Raw genomic sequence first — 13,906 nt, forward strand, 5'->3', positions numbered from 1 at the left:
TAACCAATATTCATACCTCAGTTCACAACTTTCGATTAATAGGATCCCTTGCCCCTAGGAACTAGAGAGCTGCCAACAAAAATTAAGCTTATAATTTTTATTAATTTTTATCTGGTTTCAAGCGACGTCGTTTCGTGATTTGGAAAAGAGAAACGATCAAATTGGGGTCACTGCGCCACGAATCTCTCTCAAGCAAAAACGTACTACCGCCGTCTGCCACTCACTCACTCGTCGCTTCTATCTCCGCCGTCACCGTTTAAGACAACAACGGGTATGTTCACCAACACCATGCTCTCAGTCAGTTATGCTATACCTCATCAGAATCATTTGTGAAAAATTCAAATTTTATAATTGGGAACGCAAGTAACGTTCATTGATTAGTTTGTAATTCCACCGCTCTGAATTCAGAAGAGCGGTGTTATTGGAGTGGTTTCATTCTTCTTTATATTTTGGCTCGAAATCTAATCTTGCATTTCGATTTTCTTGATGAACTTTGTGTGTATTTTATTAGAGTTTACACTTTCTACCATTCCTGTTGAATTTGTTTAAAACCCGATTGCTGTTTAGAAGAAAAAGCTGCTATGTGAGATAATTTTAAAAAAGCTAGAGGTAGAGGAAGACTTAGTTTCGCTATCAACTTCTGCCATGGTCCTGAATAGAACATTATGACGGAAGTTGATCCATGTAGCTGACTCCACTTAGTGAGATAAGACTTGGTTGTTGTTGTTGTATACGAAGTTTCCAATTACTGCTGCTATCTTTCTACTCATGCATGCTTTATCCCAACACTTCAATTCGACATGTTTTTGGCTTTTTAATTGCTACCAATGAACGAAATACTTACGTTTTTGGCTTTTTAGGCAGTAACGGTATTGAGAAACATGGGGCTATTTAGGACTGTTGTTAAAGAAGCATGGGAGAAAACGTTCTTGTTTACAAAGTTCTTATGCTTTTTACATGTTACCGACAACTATCTGGTTGACCCTGTTAAGGTAAGCATGGTTCGTCCTTCAAATTGTTGCAAATTCTTTTTTCATGATTAATAGCTTGCCAGTTCCAATGCTGCTGCAGATCTATGGTCCTAGCATGCTTCCTGTAATCGATTTGAATCCAAGCATCTTTCTTGCTGAAAGGATAACACCTCGATCTGGTAAAATTACTCACAGAGATATTGTAGTTTTCCGCTCACCTCAAAACCCTAGAAGGACTGTCACAAAGCGTGTGATTGGATTAGAGGGTGATAGCATTACATATGTCTCTAATCCTGAAAACAGCGATAACGATAAGCATGAGACAGTTGTGGTATGGTCAATTTGTTATAAAAAGCAAATCCAGTTTTTAGTTACTTTTTTATGATTTTGATTTTGGGGTTTTCTTTGCTAGTAGTTTGAAGTTACTTCTTGTTGAAGTAACTGGTTTCAGAACTTGCACTGCTTTGGATTCATCGTTTTTAGCTTAGTACTTCCTTGGCCATGTTTTTATTTGCTGATGTATTATAGAGATTTTGTTTTCTAAGTACCTTCCTCAATTCTGTAGGTTCCAAAGGGTCACGTTTGGGTACAGGGGGATAACAAATATAACAGCACCGATTCTAGACATTTTGGTCCAATTCCCTATGGCCTTATTGAGAGTAAGATATTCTGGAAGGTAAGCTTGTGTATACGCTATGAAGCCACACACACACATATATACAAGCCTCCACTTCCCTTTTCCCTTCATTTTCTTTCGTCATTTTTCGCTAATCTTTTCATGTTTTATCTCAAGGTATTTCCACTTAGTGATTTTGGATCGTTCTGGAGAAAATGATTCAAAGCTCTCAATCATGTAAGTTACAAATTACAATGTCGAGTTACTTGTTTGATTCATTTTGAAAGGGAAAACAATACCTTTGTGGACCCCGTCCAACCATTTTCTTTGCGAATTGGAGCACACTTGCTAAAAATTGGTATTTTAATAACCTATTATTCAAAGTGTTACATTTTTTTTGTTACTTATATGAAAAGTTAACCTTTTACTAATTATTCAGCATTCGTTTGCTGCCACTGAAAATTTGATAGAAGTTATGATAGTGGATGATCACTAATATTTACTGTCTGTTTTGAAACAGGGCAGGCTCAACATATTTTATGGCCGAAGGCAAACTATGTGAAATGGACCAGCAAAAATATGGGTGATTTTTACCCCTTGGATTGTAGATGTTACTTTAGGGGTTATCGTTTTGTTGAAGTTCCCCATATAGTTGACTGAAACAGAATCAGACATCGTACCCACTTATCCTTAAACGAAAATAAGTGAGCTACACCATAGTAAACACGTGTCACTTCACGTGTGTGTGTCACTACTTAAATTGATTTTAGAATTGGTGCATCAGGTGGAGTCAATATCGTCTTCATCGTATTGTGAATCTGAGCCAGTTGAGCAGGTAGAGCAGTAGTTTTTTTTTAACATTGGCAAGGGTAGATTTGTAGTTGGTCATTAATAAGTATTTGCAGCGATGCTCTCAATTGATGCACATCCCTCTGTGTATGACTTGAAAAGTAAGGCTTCTCGTAAAGATTCATGTAACATGTTTCTAGATAAGGGAAGTTAACTCATTTTAAATGTTTTCCAATTAAATACATATAAAAATACCATGATAAGAACATATGATCCTAGCAATTTTGAAAGTATTTGCCACCTCTAAAAATTGCATAAGGTGTAAGTATGGATCCTCTATCGCAACAACAAAAAAATTGCCCCATCCTTTGTAACATCTTAAACATCATTTGTTTGAATTCAAAGTGATTATTGGCCAGGTGATTTCAATATTCATAGAATTTAGACCAAACACAACATAATCTCAAATGTTTTTAGCCATGTCATCGAAAATTCATTTACGTTTGTATATTCCATGACTTCATCTTCCAATTTATATCTTTTTAGGATTACTAGTAATGGACCCGTGCGTTCGCACGGGTCACGCAAAGTCGATATAAACAATAAATAAATATATAACGATGGTTAATAAATATATATAAAAGATACACAAATTAAAAATAAATAACATTTGAAATTATAATTGTCAAATAAATATTAATTTAATCTAGTTAGAAATATATACTATAGTAGAAAAAATAAATAAAATAATTAGGTAGTCATCTACCCGTGTGTTCGCACACATCATACAATATAGTTATAATCTATCATGAGTAGTCATCTACCCGTGCGTTCGCACGTATTGCACAATATTATGAATAATAAATAAATATAATATATGTGATTATATTTATTTGATTTGGTAAGAGGTACCAAACTCTTTTGTCCAAATTTTGTTTATTGTCACTCATACTCTTATGTTATTATAAGCATTTGAAATCTTTTTACTTATTTTAAATAAAAATTTCAATATATTTAATAGATTTATTTATTCAAAAATATCAGTTATAGATTAATATGTACATATAAAAAATAAAGGAAATAATTAAGTATTTATCTATCAGTTGTAAATAAATATAATATAATGATGGTTAAAAATGTAAATAAAATATATACACAATAAGTAGCTTTGTCCCGTCGAAAAATGTATATTTTAGTAGAAAAATAAAGAAAATGATTAAGAAATCATTTACCCGTGCGTTCACACGGTTCATACAATGTCATTATAAATAGTAAATTAATATAATAGTGATGGTTAAAAATGTATATAAAATACAAAAAGAATAACAATTTTTTTTATATAAGAAATTATGTATTCATCAATCATAATTGTCTCATGTTAAATGTAATTTTATAAGTAGTTTCGGTCAATCGAAAAATGTATGTTTTTCATAAGAAATTTATGTATTTATACATCATAATTGTATCATGTTTTTTTTGTAAAAAAAAAAATATTAATAGCAATTTTTTTTAATATAAATGTTAAATTTTATCATAAAAAATTGCTAACATTTTTTTGATAATTGAAGTTTTTAATATCTTTTATTATACTTTAATAGTATCTTTAATTATAATTAATATATTATATATATTTTAAAAAATAACATAAAAAATAAATAATATTTATAGATAAAACTATATTTAGTATAATTATATAGTATTATTGTTAGTAGTTTAGATTAATGAAGCAATTCTGACAATAAGTTAATTATTTGATTTATTGATCAATAAATAATTCATTCAAATGCTGCTCTCCAACCCCTGATAGAAGTATCACACTCAAAGAAAATATGCCAATCATCTTCATCTTGATTCTCACAAAACTGACACGTTGACGGGCAAGGGACGAAATGTTGACGAAGTTTGATACGCGTTGGTACGTAGCCCCTACATATTCTCCACAACAAATGTTTTGCTCTAGCTGGAGCTTTTATATTCCAAAGACTACTTCAATCCTCCTTTAAACTGTCATTATTATATCTCACAAAAGACCTCCTCCACAATCTGATTAATATTTTATTAAAAAAATTAGTTATTTTGTTAATAAATAAATAATATTAAAAATATTCATTTCATTGATATAACTTCAAATAAAAAAAATTAAACAACAACAATGATTATGATAAAATAATAAGATTAAATGATTAATACCAAACGAAACAATTATTGATCGTGTTTGTCTTGTATATAATAATCGGTTGATATCTGAATGGATGCTTGATAAGCAAGAGTATAATAATTTTTGAATAACAATAGAAGGGAAGGTGATTAATATGATTGCATATATAGAACCACAATATAGTTGAAGCATCTTGGAATTTGAAGATTTTATGGTAAAAGAGGTGTGTAGGTTTCCCAAGAAGTTGTGGAGGCAGGTCATAATGAATTTAGTTTTATCAATACGTTAATGAATGGTCTGCAATAAATAAAATTATTAAAATATTGTTTTTAGTAAAAGGTATAAGAGGGTTTTTTAGTAAAACTTATAATAGGTAATCATGTACTACCTCTTAATAATCATGTACTACCTCTTATTGATTACTTTGAAAATAAATATACTATCTTAAAATTTAAGAAATTTTATATTATAGGCTTGTTTATATACTTTACCTGTAATATATTAGTTGACATAGTATATTTTTATTTGTAATTGAATTCGGGAAAAAAATAAAATTTATGTAATTGAAATGAATATTATAATTAAAAAAATTATTTAATATTATATTAAATAATTATTTCTCTTAATTTTTTTACAAATAAGATAGTTATTTTATAATAAAGAGTAAGTTTTTAAAAAATGAACTCTCTCTTTTCATATATACTTTGGAATTTTTTTTTCTTCAAAAAAGATAGTTATTTCATAAATAGATTATTTTATTAATTTTTTTAAAATAAATTTTCTTTATTTTGGTCTCATTTACCATTACCCATAAATTTATTACATTATAATGAATTTATTACAATAAATATATTTATTATAATAAATATATTTACCATTACCCATATTAAAAGTAGACTAATATAATTTTATAATTAGTATTAAACAAAAACTATATTGATAAATGGATTAAAAAGATATGACACAAAAGAGTGAGAGATAAATTAAGTAAGAATATTAATTTAGTAAGTCTTGTATTATTAGTATGTTATTGGGCTTTTGTGTATTTGGGCTTTTAATTGAACATCCATTATGAGAATTATATATGTAGTGTCTTTGACACAATTAAGGGTATCAAAGAAATCAAAATGAAATTTATCTTTATTCCTTTTATTTTATTTACTCATTTTAGTGTTCTTCCCCTTTTCTAGTAGAAACCCTAGATTATTAGTTTGGTAGGAATAACTTTCTATCAATTGGTGCTTTCATTTTCGATCTCACTTCCGCTTAAAGTCATGACGATATTATTGTTTGATGGGGAAGAAGATGCCTATTGGTGGATTCTATGTTTGGAGAAATTTTTCAAGAAGCATGAAACACCCAAATCATTGAAGGTTTTAAAAGCTGTTGGAGCATTGAGAGGTTCTGCTTTCACATGGTGGATATGGTGGTGTCGTGTTCATTCGAGATATAATTGGGACACATTTACAATAGCATTGCTATGGCGTTTTAAACCTGAATGGAGAGAAATTTTACCGATGGATGAAGAAGAGGAGGAGACAAACTTGGAACTTCAACTCTTACATACTAAACACGAGGAAGAAGAACATGTTGTTGATGGGATCTCACTCTATTTAATACAAAATAAATATATCATTATTGGCCCCATATCACATAGATAAATAATATTATGATAGTAGTTATTATAATAGTAGATGAATAATTTCTTAAAAAATAGTAACAATTGCAAATATTAAGAAAGACTGATTAATTATTATCGCGTAAAACTACATATTCCAATGATATTTTCAAATTTAGCTTTGTTGATACAACTAATAATTACCTACAATTACCTATAAAATAAATTATTATCACCTAAACTCAATTACAACTAATTAAAAAAAGATGATTAATTATTATCACCTACAACTAATACCTACCTCTATTGCATATATATATATATATATATATATATATATATATATATATATATATATATAGTATTAATTTGCATATATATAGTATTAAGTTATTATGTCAAATTACAAATATTATTTTATAATTCATTAGTTAATATTATTATTAGTGATGATGATCGATTTGATTATACCATGAACTCAAAATTTTGTTGTTTTGTAATTTAGAGAATTGTGTTGAAAACATATTAACTTAAATATATTTAGTCTTCCTATCACAATATAGCCATAATAAATAAAAAATAAAATAAAGATAATAATAATTTGAAGGGTTGTGAATGTAAGAGAATGATTGCAAAATGGCGTTGGAATTGGTTTATGCACATGAAACGTGATGGTGAGCCGCCATAAAATATTTTTTTTCACGTGAATAACAACACTGGGTGTATCAATGGTAATTGGCCTCATTAAATGTGATATTTCAAACTTCCCAATTATCAATAGTTATTGTATTTTATTATTTTGATTATTTTAGTTTAATTATTTAAAACTACTAATGGGAAAGATAATAATTAAAATTGAGAATAATTATTTATAATCAACTAAATACAACTTCTAGCTTCAAAATAAAATAAGAAAATAAATAATAGTGAAAACTACCTTAAGACAAAATTGAATTGAATAGTAAGAAATTAATCAATTGTATAAAAAAATAGGATGAATGTTGGATATATTGACTCTGGTATTGGCAAGGAAAATATATTATTTAAAATTAAATCAAATCTACCTGGTAGAATGATAATATATTATTTAAAATTAAATCAAATTAATTTTTGAAGATATAAAAACGTGTTATCATCGATTCCTTGTTAATACCTTGATAATAAAAGGTGTAAATCAAGTTAATATATAGAATATTAGACTTGGAATAATAATTTATTGGAATAGGCTATTTATTGGAATAGGTCATTTATTGGAATAGGCAAGTTTGATCGTTTTGAAAAGTTAAAAAATAGTAAACTAAATTCCAATATAGAGAGCCCAAAAATGCATTGGAAGTGGAATAGTTGAACATAATTTTTTTTATTAATAATTTTTTCACATAAATAACAATGAGTGTATAATTGTATTTGGCCTCATTAAATGTGATATTTCAAACTTTTCAATTATCAATAGTTATATTCATCCCATTTGAATAATCACTTGAAAGAACATAAAAAAATGACAAAAACATCCAAATATTTCACTTGAAATCTTTAATAGTTTATAAATGACCATAGTTTTTAAAATAATGGAAAAGAATGTGAAAAACAGATTATTTGTTAAACTCTAATTTAATACAAATTAGAGAAAGAAGAATAAATGTGATATTTTCGAGGTTCCAACATTAAAAAAAGAATGATTAAATATTATTATTTTTAAGGAGATGAAGATAAATATGAATATCAATAATAATCACGCATACGCTTTTAGAATAGTGTAAATCATTATTGAGAAATCTCATTCTATTTGATACAAATAAAATAATTTATTCTCACAGTAATTATAAAAAAATGATTATAAAATATTTTAAAAATAAATAAACAAATAATTATTAAATAATTTAACTATAATATGGTTGAACATAAATATGCATTTAGATTGATTTATTTTTTATTTGTATTCACAAATATAACTCAATTATCATTAAAAATATAATATTTTTTTAACTATAAATTAGCGATATTTATAACTCAATTATCATTTAAAATATAATATTTCTTTACCTATAATTTATTCATCTTTATAATTATACATTAATATTATAATCATTTATTTATTCTCATAAATTTGGATTTAGATTGAATTATTTTCTTATTTGTGTTCTTAAATATATTTTTAACAAATAGAAAAGCAATCGTTATTGTAAAGAGAACGGGAATAACAATTTATTATAATTAATAATTAATTCACATTTATAGGAAAAAGAATAAGTGATTAAAAAAAAGAAAATATAAGAATTGCTCATTAAGATTAACAAATTTATATTCTCATTCAAACTTTGTGAATTCACCAATCATAATTATTTCATTTTTTTTATAAAAAAAATATTTATATAATTTTTTAATGTTAATATTTTATTATAAAATGTTTAAGTATATACTTGTCATATGCTTGATATTTATAGAATGCAACAACATGCTTACAAAGTAAATCTTAATCATGTCTTTAAATAAATAATATTGCAGAGAAAAATAAATAATCATACTAACTAATAATAAACCTTTTTTTTTTCATGTGAAAAGGTAAACATGTGCAATAAAAAAATAATTGAAAAAAACTACTTTCATGTGAAGAGTAGTAAACGAATAATAATGTTGGAATGAATTTTAAAAATGACAACCATAGTGTATTCGCATTGTTCCACTTAAAAATTAAATACTTTTTAATTTTATTGAATGCATATACATCCCTTGAAATTTTGTAATTGTTATTTCATTCTTAATTTGAAGGGTTTCTCGGAAATCAAAGAGAAGAAGCGTGGAAGAGGTTTTGCAGTATTCCAAAGAAGATTGCACAATTCCATAAAAAGTTTTTCACGTGTAATAATGATAAAACTATAGTGTAATCATTAAAAAAGATTTCAATTGATTATTATATATTAATCTGATCATAGTTATTTTTGGTATATTTATAGAAATAATACCTATCAATTATAGCCATTGTTAAACAAAATAATGCATATCAATTATATACATTGATCCATTATAGCCATTGTTAAACAAAATAATGCATATCAATTAATACATTGAGATATTTTTAGAAAATAAATAATATATTAATTTGGTCATAAATTTCACGCTAGTGCCTGGGATACTTAATGATAAATCGTGTTAATGTATAATGTAAAAATTTGCAATATATTTGTGATGAAAACATAATTAAAATGACCAATTCTCAATAAAATAAAAGTAATGGAAAGACAATTAAAGCGACTTATTTATACACCTTGAAAAAGACTTATTTTTAGCCCTGAGAACATATATGGAATGAAATGATTGATTGGTGCAAAAATAAATTAACTAAATCTGCGTAATTAATGATAAAACAATAAATAAATATAAAAGGTACAAAATAATACTAAAACCTTCTAAAAAATAAAAAGTATTAATATTTTTTAGTACAATAAAAATAAAAGCAAAACTACTTTTCTGATAAATCCAACAAAAGGTGCTCATTTACAGGTGGGATTTACAAACATTCATGCATTTTGGATATCAATGGTCATACACAATTACACTTATAAGTAAATATTTGTTAAAGTCATAAATGATTAAAAAAAATGATGAATTGTATGATACATTTGCACCCATTTTAAACACCTTTACCATTAATGACAATCCATACATCAAGAATAGGAGCAGCAAGACGTTATGTCGCCATCGAATCATTGATATCCTTAATATAGTCGAATTTGCAAGACATTTTTCTTCAATTGAGTATACAACTTTACAATAAAAAATCATATAAAAAAATGTTAAAAACTATTGCAGAAATTTAAAAATAATCCGTTTTAAAATTCTTAATTATTGATATCCATACTTGCAGAAATTTTGAAATCGGTGGTGTTTATTGAAAAAATAACAGTATAATTTAGCTATTGATTTAGACCTTATTTCACAAATCAAATGTTAAAAAAGTTAAGATTTAAGGGAAATTGATGATGAAAATAACAATAAATAGAAGGGTAAATTAAAACAATAAATAGAAGGGTAAAATAAATTCAAAAATATTAACGTGTGAAAATCATAATAGAAGGGTAAAATAAATTTGGAAATATTATCATGTGAAAATCATACTATTACCGGTGTATAACGTTTTCAGAAATCATGGATTGAAAATCGGTAGTGATGAGTGAAAGTTATCATTAGAAGAATCAATAACTAATTTCATAATGGTGAATGAATCTATTGACATAAGAAAATGTATCAAAATTCAACCCTTTTTATGATGAAAATATCTTCATCGATAAATTTAAGGGTAAAATAAATTAAAAAATATCAACATGCGCAAATCAAATATGGTTACTGACTTAAAATGTTTTCAGAAACCGCAGATTGAAAACAGGTAGTGATTAGCGAAAGTCATCATTAGAATAAATAAAATCTAATTTCATAATGGTGAAGGAATATATTGACTAAAGAAAATGTGAAAAAATCTAAACTTTCTAACTGAGAATCCCAATCGATTATTTGTTGAGTTTGCTTCAGATCTGGTTTTGCAATGATTGTGTTTCTGAGTTTGCTTTAGATCTGGTTTTGCTACGATTGTTTGCCGAGTTTGCTTCAGATCCGGTTTTGAGTTTGCTATGATTGTGCAAGCATGCTGCAAATATTTAAGATGCAGAAGATCAATTGTATGCAGTTGCAGTTAGTAAGAAAAACATGAAAAAAATTGATGGAGGGACAGTACGACGAACAACAGCATTAACATAATGAAGGAGCAAAAAAAGAATACATGAATAAAACGAAAATGAAAAAGGGATTTAGAACCCAACCTTTGATGCCGATTTTTGATGAAGACAGAGGAGAAAAAATGAAAATGGAGGAATTAGGGTTTGGGAGAGAATTGAGAGAAATAAGAAATAGTAGAAGACAAACCAATGGCAATGATGCAGTGAGGAAGAGAGAAGATTGAAAGTTTTGAAAGCAAAAGAAAATGATTACAAAGAGGAGAAGCGTGGAGGTGGTTTTGCTGTATTCCAAGAAAGATTGCACAATTCCAAATAAAGTTTTTCACGTTAATAATGATGGTAAAAGAAAAAAAAGATAATGAAAGGTTACAAAATGATTAAAAAATTTATTTATTAATTAAAATATTAGGGGAGATGCAATTACATCTATGTCCCCGTTTATCACCCTCAAAATGGTGATTAGAGGGATAATTATAGGATTTCATATGTATTCTACTTTATTATATTAAAAGTAGATGTATACTATTTCAATCTCAAGATTAACTTTACATTTGTGTGTAAGAAGCATGGGCATCCAAAGTATATGATACAACTTGTCGCTTTACCAACAAACAAAGGACGGATTAAAGGCTTGAATGAATTAAAATGCTAGATTGAATGATAAAATAAAAATTTAAATTATTTAGTCTCTAATAATGACGCTAAAAATTTGTTTCTTAAAAATATGTGCTATCACAAGGACTGTTTTGATAAATTTCATTTAATTAAAATGATAGTTTAATTCATAAGCAAAAAGATAATAATCAAATAACAAATATAGTTTAGGGTTTTGTAACAATAAAATTAATAAAAAGTAAGATTTAGATTTGGCAAAATAGTTGGAATATAAGCACTCTTTCATCACAATCACAAACACTCTTTGAAATGTAGGCGATCTTCAGCAATCTTCAACGTTGTGACTCCCAACTTCAGCTTTACAAACAACAATTGAAATGAGATTAAGGATTGTAGGGAGGCGTGACCAAATATAATAGAATTTGTTTCTTCTTGAGAAAGAGTTTATTTTTTCTTACATACTAATTCTCTTGGTAAAAGGGTCAAATCTACTTGTCTTTGAGCTCATAATAAAGCATATTAATTTTGTTAGTATTATGATAGAACATTTCGGTTCATGGCAGAGGCAACTCTTTGTCCTTTCAGCACAAGCTTTCATTCTTATTCAAAAATTTTCCAACTCAACATAAATCCTTCTTTATAATTTCCTTAAGTCTCAATTGTTCATTAAGGTGTCACAACTTCCTTCAGATACTCGTAAGAATTAAGTCTGCTGCGGTATAACACTTATAACGTGTCGTGACCCAAATAAAACACAAATAAAATCCACAAAACTTAGTACTAGCGTGCTTGACTCAATTATACTATAAATATACTTTTTTATCTAATTGAAACAAGACTAAACATCTAACTTGCAAGTCATAACTTCAAGTATATATTAATCAGGTTATGTTTGGAAGTTCGGAGGGAAGAAGACGACTTTTGAAAATAAATTTTTTAAAAAATGTAGAAGAATATTTGACATATTTTATTGAAATGATTTTATATAGAATAATATAAAAGAGTTTATTATCACTGTATTTTTAATTTTTAAAATACTATAACAACATAAAAGATATTTGAAAAATTTATATAAGTCACTCAAAATTCTCCAAAACCCTCGTTCAATGTAAATTTTGAACTCTTCCAAATTAAGGGGTTTTTAAAGTTAGGAATAAAAACAAACCCTCTAAAACCCTCCCAATTAAAATCCTTCAATTATTTTCACTCAATCCTTCTCTATTTTCAAATCCCTTTCCTCCCTTCCTCTCCAAACGCCCAAACATTGCCTAAGACTTTGGGGAATGGGAGGACTTCCGAAAACGAATTTTTAAAAAAATATAGAAAAATATTTGACATCTTTTAAAAAATTAATTTTGTATAGAATGATAAAAGAGTGTGTATCAATATTATATTTTTAATTTTCAGAATAATATAACAACATAAAAAATATTTGAAAATTTTATAAAATTCATCCAAAATCCTACTTCGATACAAATTTTGAGTTCTCCAAAATAGAAAGGTTTTTTATTTTATGAGTAAAAGTAAATTCTACATAACCCTCCCAACCAAAATCCTTCAACTCCTTTCTCTCAATCCTTTTTATTTTTCAAAGCCCTCTTCTTTTGCCTCCAAACTCTCAAATATACCCTAAAGTTATGTTAGGGAATTTAGAGGGAAGAGAAAGGACTCAGAAAATGAATTTTTTAAAAATATAAAAACATATTTGATATTTTATAAAAAAATAATTTTATATAAAATGATAAAATAATGTATATCATTATTATATTTTTAATTTTCGTATGCTATAACAACAATTGGTAATCAGAAATCCCTAAGGTTGTAAGCGGACCAATGCATAAACCCCACATCACAAGAAAACTTTTTGTTCCCTGTTAGAGCCCATTATTGTAGTTATAGTCCTCGTGTAGTTGATCATATCACACCTCCACATAGGCCATCATCCCTAAAAGATAATGTCTGTGTGAAACTAAGAAGGGAGGCTAGAGATCAAAACATGTCTCATCACATCCCAACAAAGGTGAAGATAATAGTGATTGCAAATCTTGAACGAATGTGAGATACAAATAAGATCTGCTAGCATATGTCTTTACACTATTTTAAATCTAAATCTTACACTTACGGCTCCATTGACTAAATTGTGAGCACTACACCCCAATAAAACAAAGCTAGGAGACCACCATACCCAATTTTGTTAATATTATGCTAATCAACGTGTTAAAACAATCAAGCTTATTAACGTGTGTTACGCTAAATAAGCTTGGAGACAAAGCTTGATTTCACATAATATATTACACTAGTTGACATGTTAAAATTACGCTAATTGACGTGTTAAAATTAAATCCAGTTATAATGTTAATAATTAATAAAACTATTAGTGACTACATAACATATTTTTGCTACATCTAA

At 27.2% G+C, this 13,906-nt stretch overlaps 1 protein-coding gene across 3 annotated transcripts; it reads left to right on the forward strand.

Annotated features, from left to right (window-relative positions):
* Positions 1-111: 111 nt before the first annotated feature.
* On the forward strand, positions 112-2,794 carry LOC131618485 (mitochondrial ATP-independent inner membrane protease subunit 1a-like). Of its 3 annotated transcripts, none has more exons than XM_058889699.1 (6): positions 112-271; positions 861-992; positions 1,072-1,302; positions 1,537-1,647; positions 1,765-1,824; positions 2,113-2,794. In XM_058889699.1, the coding sequence occupies exons 2-5, from the start codon at positions 882-884 to the stop codon at positions 1,804-1,806; spliced, it is 495 nt and encodes a 164-aa protein (XP_058745682.1). In that variant the 5' UTR covers positions 112-271; positions 861-881; the 3' UTR covers positions 1,807-1,824; positions 2,113-2,794. The 3 variants fall into 3 exon arrangements, with proteins under 3 accessions (XP_058745682.1, XP_058745680.1, XP_058745681.1); XM_058889697.1 differs by having other exon boundaries at positions 113-271; positions 2,108-2,794; XM_058889698.1 differs by having other exon boundaries at positions 128-271; positions 865-992; positions 2,108-2,794.
* Positions 2,795-13,906: the final 11,112 nt, after the last annotated feature.

Source organism: Vicia villosa, linkage group LG7, assembly GCF_029867415.1.
Source record: "Vicia villosa cultivar HV-30 ecotype Madison, WI linkage group LG7, Vvil1.0, whole genome shotgun sequence".
Classification (NCBI taxonomy): domain Eukaryota; kingdom Viridiplantae; phylum Streptophyta; class Magnoliopsida; order Fabales; family Fabaceae; genus Vicia; species Vicia villosa.

What these genes read in the sequence shown, in the direction of transcription:
- LOC131618485 (XM_058889699.1), top strand. Translation starts at nt 882, where the DNA reads ATGGGGCTATTTAGGACTGTTGTTAAAGAAGCATGGGAGAAAACGTTC. An exon ending in ATCTGGTTGACCCTGTTAAG is followed by an intron (nt 993 to 1,071) that starts GTAAGCATGGTT and finishes ATGCTGCTGCAG; the next exon opens with ATCTATGGTCCTAGCATGCT. An exon ending in AGAGTAAGATATTCTGGAAG is followed by an intron (nt 1,648 to 1,764) that starts GTAAGCTTGTGT and finishes TTTTATCTCAAG; the next exon opens with GTATTTCCACTTAGTGATTT.